Here is a 19,589-nt window from a genome sequence, read left to right on the forward strand (position 1 = left end):
CAACAACACTATAAGTCATTAAGCTATGGCAAAAAATATAAAACAATATTTAGAGAAAGAAGTTGAATCGTTCATTAAATCATTATCAGAAAGATCATACATATAAGTGTCTTGTAAATCTACACCTACATCTACAAAGTGAAAGCAAGTACTGAGTGCAGCAACAAAAGCACTACACATTATTGCGAAATCTATTCTATATCACACATCGATATGAGAATCTGAACAGTAAAGATATACATTGTTGTCAACAACCCATAAAATGCAACAGCAAGCAACAGATACAAAAAATACAAGTAAATAAGACCTTTCTACAAGAAGACCATGATGAAATACTACCTGAGCTGGGAGCTCCATCATTAAGACTGCACAGCTTTGTCTTGATTAAGGCACTGAGAAACTTTGAAATCCTGGCATTTCCATGTTGGTGCAACCTCCATTGGAGTGACATTTTCAGCAGGAGTCTCCAATGACAGCAACGATACATGACGAGCGGTTGATTTATCAGTTCTACCCCTACTTAACAACGAGTTTGTCAGAATCAGATCTTCCTTAGGGTTTGACTGATCCTTAGAGCTACATAAGCTTAGAGGCAACTTTTTTTGCTTGATTCTACCTCTCTTCCTACCAATAGTGCACACATCATCTGATGGTGTAAAGGTTTTCTCCTTCGATTGACTTGATTCCGCCTCACCACTATCCACCTCCATCTCATCAGGCTTTGTAAATTTTGACACCTTATCATCTAATTTGACAGTAAAAGGCTCTTCATTTGACCCTTCACAGTCCATACCTCCCTCTATAACATCCCCATTGCAAGCTGAAGGCATTTTAGCATTTTCATCCCTTGCACTTGTACCATTAGCAACGCCACTCTTCTCACTGGGCGGAGAGACTTTCAGCTTCTTGTGCTTATGACTCTTAGAATCCGACCCTGGCGAGTTTCTATTGATTCTCGGGGAGCTGTTTATAGCCCGATGCAGTTTCCTAGCCAGCTCTTCATCTGTCCCACAGCTCTCAACTGGTTGGTGCTTTTTGTACAACAGTTGAACAGGAACATGCTTCTTCAGTTTATTCTTCTTCTGGTGTTTATCCTTGCTGCTTGTCTCTTCAGATATAGATGCAACTTTATCCAGGGCACTCTTAGCAGCAGCTACTGCCTTTGCAGCAATGGCAGCCTTTTCCTCAGCAACAGCTCGTGCAGCTTCAGCTGCCTTAGCTGCAGCAGCAGCAGCGGAACCTGCAGCCTCTGCTATCTCCTCAGGAGACATATTAGATCCATTCTTATATGATTTCAACAGATTATTCAGACGAACATCAAATTCACTCAGAGGGTTTGCACTTAATGATGGGCTTGGGGTAGGGCTCGGGTTATTTTCTTGCGAGCATTGAGAATTACTCTCCGAACAACTCTGTTTTTTCAACCCAGCTAACAACCTCTTTCGAGGAGGTAGACGAACATCGGCATCTAAATGATTCGTATCACACTCATTGGCATCCATGTGAATTCAATTCCCCTCTCTTTCAGCAATCTCTAAATACCGAAAACTCGAATTTTCCACATGATGAAACAACTGCCACAACTACATTCATGCTATGATAACAGCAATAAGACCACCCTTTTATAAATCAATTCAATACAAAACCCTCCTGTACATCTGATTTCACCAAAACAAAAGAAAACCCAACATGCCGAAATTTAATAAGCAGAATGATAATCACTCAAAATTCAGGATCTAAATCTAATTTACTACAATCAATCAAACATAAACATAATTATCAAACAATTTCCAAAGTTCATCAAATTCAAATAAAGGGTTTATTGCTAATCAATGCAATACACAAACCCATTTAATAAAATCAACATAAAATAATAAATAAAAAATGCTAATCATCAAAACAAACAGCTTAATAAATAAAATTACAATAAATTAAAAATGTGAAGTAGAATTTCAATACATGTGATCGAAGAGCAAAAACCCAGATAAGAATTGTGATAAAAAAAAACAAAGGTGAAGAAGATTTACCTGATCTTAGGAGAAATAAAAAGTTGAAAAATAAGGAGGAGTTGAAATTAGGGTTTGGGGAAGAGAGAGAAAGAGAGGAAAGATGGTGAGAAGGGCAAATCCAATTGTAGGGAGAAGGTGATGGTGGAGAAAAATGGAAGATCTTATGTATGGACACAAGGTACTTGTATTTGGAAATTCTCTTTTATGGTATTGGTTCTAATTGTAATTCTTGTAATAAAACCCCCAAAATATTATTATTAAGTTTTTTAAAAAAAAGTTTTTTTTTTAATTAAATTAGTGTAATATATTAATGTAAATAATACATACTTTGTGTTATATTATTTTTTTAAAAAAAATATTTGTATAAAAAAAAACATTGTTAAGTATTATATTAGAAAAATGTGTGATGGAACATGTAATGTTAGCCCTTGTTTTGTACACCTATTAACAAATTTGCCATTTAATAAAAAAATTATTTTTCTTTAATTTTCTTTTTTTTTTTTTTTGGGAGGGGGGGGGGGAATTTTGGGTATTATGATAATATCTTGTCAAAAATAAAATAAAAATAATGGATAATATGATAGTTTCATGTTTTGGATTAAGTTTATATGTTAAATTTAATTTAGTTGTGTTTTTGTATGTATTGAATAGCTATCAAGTATAAACAATATATGCCTTGTCTTATTATCCACATCTATTTAATCAATATTATTATGATGATAAAGATGTGTGTGTGTTTTTTTTTTTAATGAAAAAATACATATACGACTATACGTACCAAGTAGTATTAATTTCATTATAAAAAAAAAGTAGTAATTTATTGAAAGTTATGCTACTAAAAAAACAAAGAAAGGTTGTAATACCCGAATATTTTATGATTTTATATATAGTTTATATTTATTTATTAAATTACTTTCTTATTCTCATATTTTTATTTTAGAGTTCGAAAAGGTTTAAAACCCTATTTTAATTTTAGTAGGACTCTTATTTAATTTATATTAACTAATTTAAACCCTATTAATATTCTAAAACTTTACAAGATATTTTATATATAAAAAAAAAAAGACAGGGACAACAGTCAGCGGTTTTCCGATTTTGTGCGTTTCACATTCACATACCAAAACCAAATATGTTCTTCTTTAATTTTTTTTCTTTTTCGTTCAACAATTTCCATCATCATATCAATTGCTTTGTTTGATGATTACATCATGATGAGATCCATATAGAAGCCACATGATATATTATTTTTGTAAACTCAAAGTCTACGAACACCAAGGTCGCCGGCCTATTTCTCGTTGTAGTCCGAAGCTATTTCATCCGTATGGTAATCACACGTATTTATTTTAGAGTTGTTTATATTATTATTGAATGATTAATTGTTCATATGCTTTAATTTATATGTATGATTAATGTATATAATTTCATGATTTGATCAGATTTAATGTCTTGTTATTATTGTTGTACGTATATGATGAATCGTATAAATATGTTAGGGTTTTTAATGTTGTTGTTATATGGAGTATTGTTTTATCGAGGTTTAGGTTTATAAATGCAGAGTATTATTTTGGGTTGAGAATTAATTAATTTTGGGTACTAGTATTAGCCCTGTAAGAGTTGAGATATTTATGAATCGAATTGTTATGTTATTTGGGAATCTGTGCCATTGTTGAGATATACATTATTAGTTGTGAATGATTATTTGATCAAGTATGAGATCAAAAGGTTGAGAAATTATTATTTTGTTACTGGTTTGAGGCTCGGCGTTATAGACCTTGGTCCTTGGCATGTTTGGTAATGAGATAATGACCATGAGTTAAGAATAAGGTACAATCTTTATTATTTATTTTTCTATGGTCCCCTATAGTGGGAATTGGCCCGTATGTGGTCTGGTTTAAGGTGTTTTCTGATTATTGAGAGTATTCAAGTTTTTATACTTGTTGGTTTGTTATTCGAATTACCCATGTCCAAGGCTAGGTATAAAACAAAGAGCGTGGCACACTTATTGGTTAGAGGAGTTAATTGAGCAGAGTATCATATTATTTTGAGGTTGGATTTTATCAAGGTTAGTTATGTGAAGTGTCGTATTTAGTTTGATATTTTGGTGAATGTAGCTTCAAACTACATTGTCAGTGAGCTAATTATATTATTAAATATTAAATCATTTCATTATATATTTGATAAGTGGTGATTACTCAGCTTTTTGCTGACGTGTGTGTATTTTTGTTGTGCTACTTGTGTTTGCGGCCATGTCTTTTTCTTATGGTGGCCCTGCGACGATCTATTTTGGAATTTGTCCTTAATGGTGAGCAGACAAGATTGTTTTAGCAGGTTGATCAAGTGATCGTAGCTAAAGGAGCTCAAGTGATCGATTAGTATGCTATAACGAGTTTATACAGTTGTATAAATAGCTCACCTAGTTTATTGGGTTGTAATTATTGGGATTTTGTAAGCCTTAACACTTGACAAGTTGTCGAGTGTGGCGGTAATACCTCCGATTTAGGTGTATGCTTCCGCAATTTATTTAAAGGTTGTTTATTTTTCCTTTATTTATTGTTTATTATTAGCTAGTAAATCGGGGGTGTTACAAAGGTCTTGCGTTAGTTCGAACTAACGAAATGCGGATTTTGGTATCCTCAATTAGCTGGATGATATCCTCAATTAGCTAGATGATATTCTATAATGGCTGGATGATATCCTCTGCTACTGGTCGGATGATATCCTTTATTAGCTGGATGATATCATATAGCCAATAGAGGATATCATCAGCCATGATATCATATAACCAATAGAGGATATCATCTAGCCAATGAAGGATATCATAAACACAATCATAAATGATATCATAGCCAATAGAGGATATCATCCATCCATGATAAATAGAGGATATCATCTAGCCAATGAAGGATATCATAAACACAATCATAAATGATATCATAGCCAATAGAGGATATCATCCATCCATGATAAATAGAGGATATCATCTAGCCAATGAAGGATATCATAAACACAATCATAAATGATATCATAGCCAATAGAGGATATCATCCATCCATGATATCATATATCCAATAGAGGATATCATTTAGTCGGTAGAAATATCATCCAACCAATAAAGGATATCATATAGCTAATAGAAGATATCATCCATCCAATAGAGGATATGATCCAGCTAATTAAGGATATTAAAATCCGTATTTCGTCAGTCTGGACTGACGCAATAGTTTGTGAAAAACAAAACAAGTGGTTGTTTGAAAGTTATGCTCCTTAGTAGATATATTTCTTTCTTTTTCTTTTACAGTGTTATTGGGATAATATTGAGTAGTAAGACATAAAACGTAAAATTATACAATTTTAGTAGGTAAAGAGTTATAGTTATCGTTTTTGTGTTTTTTGCGTGAGAGATGGGAGAACCTATGCATCATAAAATGCACAATTTACAAATCAAACTAATTATAAAAGCTATAGTCTTTCACATTATAAGCGTAAATCATACTCGTATTTCACGTTTTTTAACGCAAATCATAGCTTTACAATATCAACTACACCTTCTGTATTTGAATAAACTAATTACACAATTTTGAGAGTTTCAAAAAATAATTGAGCAACCACGAAGGAGTAAAAATAAACAGTCTCTTCGTAAATACAATTTTTTTCTTTTTTAATAATAATAATAACATATGAAGATAATCTTTATATAAAAAAACAGGCATTGTAAATACATTTTTTTTTCTTTTTAAATAATACTAATAACATATGAAGTATAATTTTTATATTAAAAAAAGGTATTATAAGTTTTTTGTTAAAAAAAAAAACGTTGAATTAATTGATGATATGTTTAATGAAAAAAAATTCATTAAATATATTAATGAGAGCAAATATATTAATGAGGGTTAAAAAGTAATTACACAATTTTTGTACACATTTTTGAGGGTATATTTGGAATCACACTATTTCTAAGAGTTATCTTCTACAGGGATATAAGGTAGGGATGCATTAATTTAACTTCTGCATTATTTTCATTTTTAAGTGTGACGTGATTTAAAACTGTTATTAAAAAAGGCATAAACTATTTTTCTATCGAATATCTGTTGTTATATTGTTGTAGTAATAGAATGAATGTTGGGGAAGGGATTAGAACCCTTGACCTTTGGTAGACAAGTAAATGTTCCAACCACTAAACTACCGGTAAGTTTGAGCAATAAAATTCAATTTGTATTCTATTTAAATAAATTTTAACTTAAAAAAAAAAAATCTGGTGAGCAAGTGCCCTACCAGGACATACAAGGAGTTTTATGTTTCTTGAAGAACATGTGTTAATGTATTGATATTATGCCCCAAAGGTGTTCAACAATTATTGATTACTCCCTCCGTTTTTAAATGCTTGTTCAATTTCTCTATGTGCGGAGTTTTAGGAGAAATTGGAGAAAATAATAAAATATGGAGTAGTGAGGTTGGTGGAAGAATAAAAAATTGTAAAAATCCAAAAGTAGTGGAGAGAATTGGAGGAGAAAGAATATGAAATTAATATTGTTGGATCCACTTGGTGAGGTAAACCAATTAAATATTGTAAAAGCTTTTCAAATAAGGAAATAGAGCAAATATTTAAAAACGGCCGAAAAAGGAAAGTGGAGCAAATATTTAAAAACGGAGGGAGTATTTAATAACAAATATGGAATATCAAAATATACATCGGATTCATATACCGTGTATTTGACTTTAAAAGTGAATTATAAGTCTAAAAAGATTATGGTGTGTTATATTAACTTGATTTTTTAATCTATTTTTATTGCAAGTGAATTGTAAGGTAAATAAAACAGTGTAATTTAGAGCCTGTTCTAACTTACTGAAAACAACTGAAATGATTGGGCTAAACTAAACTAAGGTTAAATGAATTGTTGATGAGATAAGAAAATTAAGAACTGAACTGATTAAAGCTGAGTTAAATTGAATTGATTGGAGCTGAGCTGAATTGAACTTAATTGAATAACCCTCGTAAGAAAGGGGGAGTAATAGAAATTAGAAACGGACGAACTTAGCTCTTTCCCGCGCTATATCCCTCTCTCAGTTTCTCCATTGAAGCGACTTCTGATACTTCGTATTACTTTCCTCCATTAAAGCAGCTTCTCAGGTACACATGTTTTTTTTTTTTTTTAATCATCGAATATCATTTTCACAATCTAGGGTTTATCGTTAATTTAATTTTCAGTATACTCAATTTAGGGTTCTTCTAAAGTCGATTACTGAACTATTGCTTTTAATTACAAATGCTAGGAAGGATCATAACGACCGATTTTATTACTAGAGAAGAAAATTATGTGAATTTTCGAACCCTATTTGATAATTAAATCAAATTTGCCTTTAATGTTAAACTGAAACTAAGAAATTGGATCTTTATTTAACTAAAATTATGTGTTATTTCGAGCCTAATTTGATGATTGAATCAAATTTGGCTGTTAATTTGTTGCAGAACCCTTTAATGTCAGTATGAAACTATGAAATTGGACCTTTATTCGGCAGCTGCCCTACCTGCCCTGGCTCAGGGATGGGCATGGACGTGTTCTCTTTAACTTATTTTTTCTGCGATAAGTCAAGATAAGCTGAGGAGAACATAATTTAAATCATAGTCCATATTTTTTATGTTAGTTAATGCCCTTCTACATACCAGATTTGCTGCTAATTAGTGAATTTTAGAAAACAATTTTTCTAACATCAAACAACTAGGATGTTATGCATATAATAGATACAAATCATATAAGGAGTTAATTATATCTTTGATTCATTATTTCCACTAGGTTTTAGTATTAAATGTCTAATTGTATATCAGTCCTATTCAATAAGTTTATATAACAGTACACAAACATGGGGAGCAATCTATGATTTAGTTCGTTATTTGCACAAAACTTGTTTTTGTTGCAATTGTTGTTTTTCCTCAAAGTAATATTCAGTAATCAAATAAAAATTTCAGTTTGGGCAGGCAAACAGATTGGTTAGTAGTTGCATAGTTTGATGGAAACCATCAAGCCTTTGCCAGAGTCTGTTCAAAGTATAGTGCGTTCTGGGTTCATCATCAGCTGCTTTTCAACCGTTGTTGAAGAGCTCATATATAACAGCTTAGATGCTGGTGCAACAAAGGTACATTTTCTTTTTGCTACACAAATGGGAAAATTTGCTGTATGTATCTGGTAAAGCTCCCTCATTTATTGTTATTATATATATATATTTTTTATATTACTTTTCTTTAGTTAATGACTATGATGAGTAAGCATAAATTGTGATATTGGATTTTTTTTGGTCATTATATTATTGTTTTAAGAGATTTAACTGAAATTGACCGTACTCATGAAGAGTGTATATAGTATTGTATAATTGGATTTAATCAGTCACTGTATTGTTTCAGGTATCTGTATCCGTAGCTGTTAACAATGGCTACGTTAAAGTAGAAGATGATGGTCTGTAACATTATCTGCTAAGTTATGTCAAAATACTGTACCTAGCTGATCAAAGCACTAAATGGTTCATATATGGGTTGACTTTGCAGGATCTGGCATTAGCCGGGATGGACTGGTGCTGCTGGGAGAACGCTATGGTAACAAGGACTTCTCTTTGGTTAAATCCATGTCTTATTATGTTGTAGCGTAAGTGCTCCTAGTGATGAACCTCTAGACATCTTTGCTACATTGTGTGAATGGTTGGATTTTTGCCGGCCTAGATTGTCCGTCTTTTCTTCATGTGAAATCATTAGCAGGAGAAATCTTTGATGGTTTACTAAGTCATATCTTTGTTTTAATTCAACAAGATGCTATTAAAAATTAGCAAAATGCTTATGTTTCATGTGTTTGATGCACTGCATAAATCAAGATCCTTGACTACTTTGTGGCACAACTGCATGACTAAAGCACCTGATTCAATTAGCCAAATTTGTGTTCCCACTGAATTTTACTTTAATATTTTCCAAGGTACTTGTTCATTTTGGATATGATGAGATTTATATCCTTTTGGCTTCCGCTTGAAGAGTGGAAGAGAAATTGGGGATGCAAGCATGCTGTTTAGCTGCACAATTTTTTTTTTTTTTTTTTTTTTTTTTGTGCCAGTGTACCTCTAGTGTATTGAAACTATGGGTAGACTCTTCAGAGTTAGGCAAAACTTGAGATGCCTTTAACAGATGTTATTTTTGTTCCTTGAAATCTTGTGTGAATGCATTGTTACCATATGCAGTGACATCAAAACTTCGGCATATTCATGAAAAAGATAATTTAGAAGAAAGCTTTGGGTTTCGTGGAGAGGTTCTGTGCTCAATTGCTGACATTTCTTTAGTAGAAGTTGTAACAAGAGTACAAGGGAGGCCCAATGGCTATCGTAAAGTCATGAAGGCGAGTATGACTTACTGCTTCATGTTTCAGTTTCATAGTGTCTGGATTTATTTGGCATCATCTGATCCATTTTCTTGTTCAAAATAACATGTGTATATTCTTTAGGGTCGCAAATGCCTTTGTCTCAGTATTGATAATGATAGGCAAGATGTTGGAACAACTGGTAAGTTGGTTCTTTTATGGTGTTGTTACTGACCTCTCTCTTTAAACGTGTGCATATTTTTGGGTTGATACAGTAAAGTGCTTTTTCAAACTAATGTTGGACTTCCTTGATATCAGGAAGCAATTTATATATAAATTTTCCACGAAACAATTTAAATGACACACAGAGAGGCAAATTATAGTAGGGTGGTCACGAGCTGAGTTGTGCTTAATTCCAACATAAAACTACACAATTTACTTTGAGCTTGTGTTGAATGTTAGATTTGGGAGTCCATATTCCACTTCAAGTTCAACTCAATAAACAATCTTCAAATTATAAACAAAGTAATCTGCTGTTGCTGCTCCCCTCTATGTCTCTATGATGATCTTTGGCTTGGGTAGGTTGTGTGAAGAATTATTTTTGTTAGTAATTATATGAGAAGGCCTCTTAAAATTTGAAACTTATGAACATCCTCCATTTAAGAATACATTGCAAGCTGTTATCTCCACATCTATGGTATTGACATCAAATTCGGCTCATTCACAAAAGCTGAGCCATGCCTTTAGCTGATTTAAATCCAAATTTTTCACGACCATTTATGGTCACCTATAGTTGTAACTCTTGTTTTCGACATAAATAAGGTGGTTGTGCCTAAAACTCAATGTCATGATTGCTTGATCTACAGAGTGACTTACTTTCAATTCCCATACAGTTTTTTGGGCCTCTTACGTGAATTGGATGTTGCATGTAATTTTCTATTACAGGTGATAGGACAATAAATTGTGATACTATGTCTTCTTCGTGCACACATATTTTCTTCTGTCACTTTCAAGCTGTTGGTAGAAGTTGTCATTGCATTTTCTTTCTCTAATTGAAAGTTTATAATATTCAAATTTTGCAGTCATTGTTCGTGATTTATTTTACAATCAACCTGTTCGGAGAAGACAAATGCAGTGCAAGTATTGTTCATTTTAGTGACAATAATTACAGTTATAATTTATAGGTACTGTCTGGTGATCTTGGATTTAATAGTATGCTTGTATTGATGATGCTTTTGTGCTGTAGTGTCAAGAAAGTTTTGCACTCAGTTAAAAAATGTGCAGTACGGATTGCTCTTGTGCAGCCTAATATTTCTTTCAAAGTCATTGACATGGAGAGGTGCGCCTACTGTACAATTGTAAAAATTATTATTTTTGGCTAGATATGCTGCAGTTTTATCTGATGGTGTCCATATGCAGTGAAGATGAATTGCTTCGCACACGCAGTTGCCCTTCTCCTTTGACACTTTTGTGCAGCAATTTTGGTATTGAATCTTCTAGCTTACATGAGCTGAGTTTTTCTGAAGGTCCATTGAAACTCATGGGATATGTGTCTTCTCTGTCTAGTCCATTCTTGTCAAAGGTGAGTCTATTGTACCTAAATTTAATTAATAAACTAAGTAAAGTGTAAACTAACTGGCATGAAAAATCTTTGTGTCTGACATATTGATTATGTTTTGCAGGATGTTCAATATATATGTATCCAAAATTTTAAATATCAAAATTGAACTTGACATTTATGTGGTAATTGAAACGAGCCAATCATCTTTTGAAATCCGTGGACCTTAACATATGAAGATGTCAACTCCAGGTTTGTGGATAAAGGCCCAATGCATAAACTCCTGAATCATCTGGCGGTTATGTGCCATGACCAGTTGGGAACTGACAGTTGTGGAAAGAGAAGTCAGCCTCAAGGTCCAGTGTACTGTTTGAACCTAACCTGTCCTCGCCATTCCTATGATCTGAATCTTGAATTTTCAAGGGCTTCTGTAGAATTCAAGGTATCATTTTTTATTGCTCGAGGTTGCATTCTTGTTGGTACTTGTGCAGGTTATTTAGAATATGGCTTCTATTCAAAAGTAGTATCAAATTTTTTCTGTTGAAAGGCTTGATGGCTCATGATGCTCTCATTAGAGATAGATTTATGTAGAGGTTTCTGTTTGACGTTTATTTATATAGAATGGCAGGAAACATGACTGGATAGTCACATAATCGATAATTCTCCTTATTTGGTAGTACAGTATGAATGTACTCTCATACTCTGTCTTAATTGGGTTAGTTGGAGATGGATTTGAAAGCTATAAACTACTGCTTCTGCTCTTAAGCTTTATTGGCATTGTAACATTTACATGGATTGTGTTTCTAGAGCATGTTTGTTATTTATATCTGTCTCTCACTATCCTATATTTTAATGATATTTGCATGTGCTAGTTATAAGGGAGGAATTGTTTTGTCTCTTAAGATGTGATGGGCAGAGAATTAACATTGTAACATAACAGGAAAGTAATTTATCTTGAGCAAAGTAGGTTTTTTTTTTTTTTTTTTTCCTCTCACATCTATTCTTCAAACAAGAATTCTATGCTTCAGCTGTCTGTTTGGGAATGCACAATGTATTCAACACTTAATGTTATTCTGGTAAATAAATAATACTAGGGTTTTTCCAGGAGTTGAATACAATAATTGCAAGTGTACTTCAATATTCAAATTTTCAAATGTGGGCAGGGTTTTAATTTGAGTTAAGGGTTTTCAAAAACTTAGAATGTTTCCTTTTACCATGAAAGAAGTGAATGCATTCTTCAACTTTATCAATATGAAGTGCTAGCTTGGTCCTATAATGAGCTCTAATTAAGGTGAATTCAGAGTCAAGGAACTATCTGATTCCAGTTTTTTTGTATACCTTTTTTTTTTCTTTTTTTCTTTCTTTCTTTCTTTCTTTTTCTTTTCCTTCTTTCTTTCTTTTTTTTTTTCTTTTCCCAATTTGCTGCTTGCAGTTTTGCTAGTAATATCTTATGAGTGTACAGCATCTGAAGTGTTAGTATGGTGTTGCAGGATTGGGCTCCTGTACTTGCATTCATTGAAAAATCAGTTATGTCTATGTGGAGTGAGGAAATAAAGAGGGGTAAGACTGTAGTCATTGTACATTACGTTTGTCCAAATTGCTTAGCTGTGCCTTAAACTCCTTATGGAACAACTGTCATGGCTGTCTTTCTTTCCTGCCAGGAATTTCTCATAAACATGAAGCTGACCTGATCAGGAAAGATGACAGAAAGAAAGCTGTTGAAACGATTTCTTCTGAAGAAAAAGGTTCTCTGTTCCTATCTGTTGAATTTAAGTTGTATTTTTTTCAAGACTTCATGCTGTTTCTTGTGCTAATAGCCCTTGTTAATTATGCAACATCTGTTGCCTAGGCAGTGCTCCTCTTCTCACCTGCTCCCATTTGGGGGGAAAAGAACAATGCGTATGTATACTTTGAGATGATTGTAATAAGCTTCTTTTCTGATGCAGATTGGTGGTTGAAGACCTGTGAAATTTCTACAAAGAGACGTAGGATCCAGAACAGTGAGAATCAGCTTGCATGCCCTGAAGATTCACTGGGAATGCAAATAGAAGACTGCGACAACTCGTCTGTTTGGAAGAACAGCTGTAGACAGCACTTGAATCCAGAGAGAATCAATGTGAAATTTAGGGAATCAGACACAAAGAGGGAGTCTCCTTGTCAAATGAATTTTACTGGAGTAAGTGAATTTTCTCACTCTGACCATATGTGTGATGTAACAGACAACATCGACAGTGATCTTTTGGGGCCTGATAAGGAACGGGTGGATAGAGATTTTTTGAGGAATGATGTTACTTCTGTGGAAAAAGAAGCCAGTTATGCGAACATTAATCTCTTTAATTCAAGATGGAAGGATGAAGTCAGTGTACATAGTTCAATTGCTTGGAACCTTGAAAAAGGAAGCGCTTGGAGTATTGAGTTCATGCCGGAGCATGACAGGAATAGAGCTAATGATGATCAGAGGGAGTTAGTTTTGCAAAGTTACCCATGGGAAAATCCAATTCAAGCACCTCTGAACTGTGATAAGGAGTCCCAATTTCAGACTGATAATTTCAAGGCTAACAGAAGCTGTAACAATTCCCATGGCAATGAAGATGCTGATAGTCTTAGTCATAACTTCGATATTCATCAACGAGCTCAGTGTCATATTGGGGTAGCAAATCCTTGGCCACTCCCTAAATCCAATATAGGAAGTCTTACAAGGAAAGATCTTGACCTTGATCATATGGAATATGACAACTTGTTATCACCCTGTGGAGGATCTTTTATCAGAGAATACCCTTTAGAGTCTCTAAGTAAACCAGGCGCAGTGCTCTTCCCCTGCTCGTCAACAAACTTGGGTCAGCAATCTGCAACTACACATCCTTTCATTAAAGTGAAAAATTGGGATTTTGATGATATTACTCAGTATGAAGATTTTGAGAGGAAACCTGGAGTAAGAAAAAGTGTTGATTTTGAGCAGTCAAATTATGAAAAAGAGGAATTTTATGAATCTAGTCTCGGTGATAGGTTTTGCAACACGAATTTCACTTCTATGCGTCATTTGACTTCAACATCTCTGTTTACAAATGAATATGCAGGAGTTGAAAATGGCATGTATGAATATTCTTCACTTGGGCATAGTGTTGATGAAATGTCCTCTATAAGATTTGATGATCCCTTGTTCAAAGACATGTATTCACCATCTCCGGACAGAAAGTGTAGAGACTCATCAATCTGCTGGAGTCCATTTATGTCCTCCGTCAAAGGAAACCAAGTGGACCTGCAAAAATGTCAAGAGTTTGGGCAGGACTATCCCAGAGAAAGATCAGGGAGGGGCTATGACAGTTCTGGTGGCCTTAAATGTAACTCTATGGTAACAGATGAGACTTTTTCTCCATGTCTGGATTTTCAAAACAAATTAAGTTCATATAAACCATCAGTGTGTTTTTCATCCTTATCTGATGGTAAAGATCACAAAAGTTATCATCCAAGACGTGAAGATTTAGAGCAAAATCATAGCTCATTGGCATCAGGAAGCTCTGTGAGATCTAGAAGAAGCCATTCCGCTCCTCCATTTTTTAGGGGCAAGAAGAGATTTCTCTCAGTAAAGAGTTCTATGATTTCTACAACTAAAAATTCTGGTTTGCAGAGAGCTCCTGAAGTTTGCACTGTCCCAGGTTTTGCTATTCATAGAAATGGCTTCTGTAGATTCTAGGTTTATGAAAGTCGTTTAGATGTACTGAGATCAAATCTTTGTTGACGTGCAGAAAAAGCCAAGTTGAAGCACCCTCTTCTACCAGCACCATCTTCTAGGTTAAATTTCCAGCATGATGGGATGAAATTTAGGGAAGATTCCCAGTCCTTTGTTGAGTATGTGTAATGTTTCTGACTTCCCGTTATGTTGTTAACATTCATGCTCATTTTAGTCAAATATTAATACCCCCTTTCATTTTTTTTTTTCCCTCCAGACAAGAGGTGAAGGAAACCTCAAATATCACACAAGCCAGTGCTTGGTTACTAGATGGAAACACAGAGGATGCCTGTTTCAGCAGTGGTATATGTTTTTTAAAAATAAATTTGTTTTTTACTTGTTGATATAGGCACCCCCTTTCGTTTTGAATGACGGTTAAGAAAAACCCACTCAAAATATTTTATCATTTCTCTCTCTTTCATGGTCCCTACTGAAATGATTAAAAAACTACTCTCTCTCTCTCTCTCTCTCTCTCTCTCTCTCTCATGCTCTTTTTCATGGTTCACATTGTACTTTTAATAAAATTAACTAATCCTCTCTTTGCCCCACTTGCACAATATAATACTAAAGCAAATAAGCTCTCCTAAACTCCGTGTAAATGCTAGTGATGCATTTATAATAAACGGAGGGAGTACATAATTGGAACACTGTTTCCCTTGCCTTAACTCTATCTATTGCACATACAAAATATTACCTTAAGTAGCCAATCATTGAAAAGACAATGTTAGAATGAGTATAACATGTAGAAAAAATTATGTTCATTCCCCTTTGACAAAAGATACACACCCAACTTACAAACTAGCTTGAAGAAAGTGGTAATGGGATATTCCTGAACAGTAATGTGAAACCTACTTATTGGGACTAAGGGAGACTAATGAGTATTAGTTTTACAGAGGATAAGGGGTGCTTTATTTATATGAAAATTCAACAAAAATTTTAGCTGTAGAGTCCCTTTTGATGAGATCAAATAGCCTAATCTTTTGAGACTTTTGAAATTAGGCTCCCCTTCTGATTTCCATCGGTGATGGGCTCTAATTGCAGTAAATGAATTATATGATAGATTTGCACTTCTGCATTCATGTGACAACCTGACAAATAATATTTTGGAGCAATGCTTCTTAAATCTGTGTATCATATGCACCTGTTTACGAAATGATGAGGAGGATGTGGGTATTGTCTTCTGGCTTTTCATTTTTGATTGATTAAGTCAGTGACAAGACTTTTGACTTAGCTTTTACTATTTATTTGATTTACAAGAGCAGGAAAAGCCATAACTAGTGCTATAATTCTTACTTGTCATTCCAACCACTGAATTAGTGCTATAATTCTTTGCCATGTTTAAATTTGGAAAGCTCAATATCTGGCTGTAGGCTGCTTTAAGGACTTTCAGGATTCTGAAATGTCAAATTTCAAGTGGCGAGAAGGCTGTCCAGATCCTAGATCAAAGGAGGTTGCTAATAATCTAAGAGTAAGTTAATCAGAAATGATAAGATATCTTGTACTGCATATATTTTTAACGGTTTCTAAGTACCTTTTTTTTTTAATTAATTTTTTAATTTTTTTTCTTTTTTATTTATAAATTGCTGATACAGGCTGGAAATAGGTTAATTGACCTTAAAGCTGAAAGTGATATACTGGATGTTCAGTCCTCTATGCTTGATCTTGTTGGTGATTTATTAGTTCCAAAATCTATCAATAGAAATGGTTTGCAGAATGCCAAGGTGCTTGTGCAGATTGATAGTAAATTTATTCCAGTTGTGGCAAATGGAACTTTAGCAGTAATTGACCAGGTCTGCACTTATGCTGGTTGTTTCTTTACATATTTTATACGAGGATGGAACCCTCTTGTGTTTGAATACTTTGTTTAGAAATTGATTTTGCTACTTTAAATAATGTGATAACTTTGTTTTGCTCATCAATGCCTTGAAGCATATGATTGGATCTGATCTGACCTAATGATGAACTCTTTTTCAGCATGCTGCAGATGAGAGAATTCGACTTGAAGAAATGCGTCGCAAGGTATTGTTGCAGACTATTTTTTTGCCTTTTTTGTGGGGGTGGGAGTGGGAGGGAGGGGTGTTGTGTGGTATTGAAGTTTTGAAGACATTATATGCTTATAGCTAAATGGCTGGTCTCAGGTTCTTTCCGGTGAATTGAAGTCAATAAACTATCTGGAAAAAGAGAAAGACTTGGTATGATGGAAACTCTGCTGGAGAGGGGTAGTGAATGGTGGAGATACAACACCTCTCTTTATATACATCTTAAAATCTTAATTTTACAGAAGCTTTCATTGTAGGTTTTGCCTGAAATGGCCTACCAGTTACTGTGCAATTACGTGGAGCACATAAAGCACTGGGGATGGATATGTAACATTTTCTCTAAGGATTCTGGATCATTCACAAAGTAAGTTTTCTGCTTTAAATGCTTCTCCTTTTTTTTTTTTTTTTTTCTTTCTATTTTTTTTTTTTTTTTTTATATATCCCTTTTCTTGCACTTAAACTCACATATTCCTGCATGCCAGCATGTGCACTGAAATGAAGCTATCAGTGATTGCTTTAGTCTGAAAGGACAAGCATGCACAGTAATCTGCAGACACACATACATGCCCAGCAGAGTCACACACGCATATTCATGCATACATAGCACACACACCTCATACAGGAGACATAACGAAGCAAGTTTGCTCATACTCGAGTGACTTGGGCTTTTATTTCTATATCTGTATAGTTTAGATATATCTTTCAGGCTGCTGTAAAATTTTAGAAGGGTTCAAGCTTGCAAACAAACTCTGGGGAGGAGAGAGAGAGGGAGGGAGAGAGGGGGGAGGTTTTGTTAAAGAAGCAAGATATGAATTAAAGTCCAACTTATTTAGGAAAGAGTTGTGCTTGGAACAGTAGAACGCACTAGAATCTAAGTTTCTTGTTAGCTATATTTCAATCTAAAATTTTCTCTTTGTGCTCTTAGTCATTAACTATTCCAAATTACAACAAAATACAATCAATATATTCTCACTGCAATATACTTTTGGTGCTTTACTAATCCAATTTTGCAGGAATCTGAGTCTTCTTAATGGGCGGGCATCTGATCTCACAATTATTGCGGTATTTATACTAATCCCTCCGCTAGCTATTCTTGACTTCCAATAGAAGAACAGCACCTAAAGTTTCTTTTATTGTTGAAATCCAATTTAAAGAGTGCTTGATATACATTTAGTAGAGGAAGTTGCTTCTGGTGCTTTCTAGTCTGTGATCTCTTTTTTCCTTTGAGACATAGAGACTAGGTTAATTTTATAATTGTCAATTCTGATATATTTGTTGGTGTTTAGGTACCATGTATTTTGGGTGTAAACTTGTCTGATAAAGATTTAGTGGAATTTCTTGAACAAGTAAGTCTGACCTCAATTTTTAAGCTAGCTATATCCATCTATTAGGTCAATGAATGTTTTCTCCAAGATAATTATCTTTTCTCTGTTTTATACATTTGCAACAGCTTGCTGATACTGATGGATCTTCAATCATTCCACCATCTGTAGTTCGAATCCTAAACTACAAAGCATGCAGGGGTATAATCTTAATCTTTGTGTAGCTCTCTCTTTTGTTTTCTCTTTTGCAGCACTGCATTTTGAATTTATGACTTGATTATTTCTTACATGAATTCTATTCTGGATTTGAAAAGTTTTGTATGCTTCTGTTTTGCCTTTTCTATGCCTGGCTGAAATTGGATAGAAAGTCTTGTCTTTTATGCTGTCCACCTTGCAAGTTCTGATTGGAACCTGGCTTATGTTTTATGGAAGTCCTGAATGATTTACTTCAATTTATACTTCCCTCCGTTTTCTTAAGTTGACGCGTTTTGACTTTTGACACTATTCACAAAATTTACTTTGACTCGCTTTTGTGATTTATAGCTATGATAAAACATGGTCATGTGGGATCTTATTTGAATCGTCTCTATGTAAATTTTATTAATATTAACTTAGAATTTTTACATGTTGATATTTAGAGATGTTAATTGTTAAAATCGTGCGTTGACAAACGTTACATAATTAATGTGTCAACTAAAAAAACAGATGAAATATATTATACTACGGAAGTTGAAAATTAGTTTAAATTGAGGAAATAGATTATAAAGGAATCTCAGCTCTTCCCACTCCCATTTTAGTCTGGTTACTTGACTCATACATGTTCCTTTTACTTGAAATTTGTGATTGGGCTACTCCTTGCTGCCAATATTCTTTATAACATTATCTTATTTTTATTCTGAAGGTGCTATTATGTTTGGGGACAAACTCATGCCATCTGAATGTTCCCTTATCGTTGAAGAGCTGAAGCAAACTTCATTATGTTTTCAAGTAAGCTTCAAAACAATGGGAAATCTCTAGGTAGTGTAATGTAGATTGAGCCCGAGTTTGCTTGACAGTTTTATTTTGTAGTGTGCTCATGGAAGGCCAACAACAGTGCCTCTGGTGAATCTGAAGGCATTACACAAGGGAATTCTACAGCTTGGATCCTGGCATGAATATTCTAAGAATACATGGCATGGACTCTGCAGGAAAGAGATTACTCTTGATCGTGCCAAATGTAGACTTGATATGATAAGAGGCTGTGACTGAAAAACTGAGCTTGCTGATGTACAAATTGTACAATGGTGGTGGTATAAGGGTTTTCTTTATCGTCTCCACACATTTTTTGTTCTCTAGTAGTTTTTTTGCATCTTCTTTTGTATAATTTTTTTTTTTTTTAACAAAAATTATTGTTCTTTGGTGAGTAAAACAATAATAGCTGAGTACTCCCTTTGTATATATGGAGAGAGTATATTGTTCTTTCGTTCTTTCAAACCTGTATATGATGTAATAACATGGCCGTTCATTGATGGTACAACAATTAAAGAATAAAGGATGAGGATAGAATTCATGAAACCATCTTTCTATCTCTCTCTATTTCTTTTTTTTTTGAATGCAGAAC

At 33.9% G+C, this 19,589-nt stretch overlaps 2 protein-coding genes across 3 annotated transcripts; one reads left to right on the plus strand and one right to left on the minus strand.

The window, feature by feature from the left end:
• Nucleotides 1-48: 48 nt before the first annotated feature.
• LOC145561968 (uncharacterized) lies at nucleotides 49-2,186 on the minus strand. 2 transcript variants are annotated; one of them, XM_081622106.1, is made up of 2 exons: nucleotides 2,028-2,186; nucleotides 49-1,658 (listed from the first exon to the last, which is right to left on the minus strand). In XM_081622106.1, exon 2 carries the CDS (start codon nucleotides 1,500-1,502, stop codon nucleotides 360-362), a length of 1,143 nt encoding a protein of 380 aa, XP_081478232.1. In that variant the 5' UTR covers nucleotides 1,503-1,658; nucleotides 2,028-2,186; the 3' UTR covers nucleotides 49-359. The 2 variants fall into 2 exon arrangements, with proteins under 2 accessions (XP_081478232.1, XP_081478233.1); XM_081622107.1 differs by having other exon boundaries at nucleotides 49-1,583; nucleotides 2,028-2,167.
• A 5,790-nt stretch (nucleotides 2,187-7,976) lies between these two features.
• Nucleotides 7,977-19,483, plus strand: LOC145563172 (DNA mismatch repair protein MLH3-like). Its single transcript, XM_081623604.1, has 25 exons — nucleotides 7,977-8,141; nucleotides 8,407-8,458; nucleotides 8,548-8,595; nucleotides 9,225-9,379; nucleotides 9,485-9,542; nucleotides 10,423-10,480; nucleotides 10,587-10,679; nucleotides 10,760-10,922; nucleotides 11,023-11,038; nucleotides 11,138-11,340; nucleotides 12,389-12,458; nucleotides 12,560-12,643; nucleotides 12,845-14,554; nucleotides 14,645-14,747; nucleotides 14,846-14,931; nucleotides 15,999-16,096; nucleotides 16,221-16,418; nucleotides 16,603-16,647; nucleotides 16,767-16,820; nucleotides 16,925-17,031; nucleotides 17,681-17,729; nucleotides 17,954-18,013; nucleotides 18,118-18,190; nucleotides 18,891-18,976; nucleotides 19,058-19,483. Exons 1-25 carry the CDS (start codon nucleotides 8,016-8,018, stop codon nucleotides 19,235-19,237), a joined length of 3,975 nt encoding a protein of 1,324 aa, XP_081479730.1. The 5' UTR covers nucleotides 7,977-8,015; the 3' UTR covers nucleotides 19,238-19,483.
• The last annotated feature ends 106 nt before the right edge of the window (nucleotides 19,484-19,589 follow it).

The sequence above is a fragment of the Chenopodium album genome, chromosome 10, assembly GCF_948465745.1.
Source record: "Chenopodium album chromosome 10, dcCheAlbu1.1, whole genome shotgun sequence".
In the NCBI taxonomy this organism is placed as follows: domain Eukaryota; kingdom Viridiplantae; phylum Streptophyta; class Magnoliopsida; order Caryophyllales; family Amaranthaceae; genus Chenopodium; species Chenopodium album.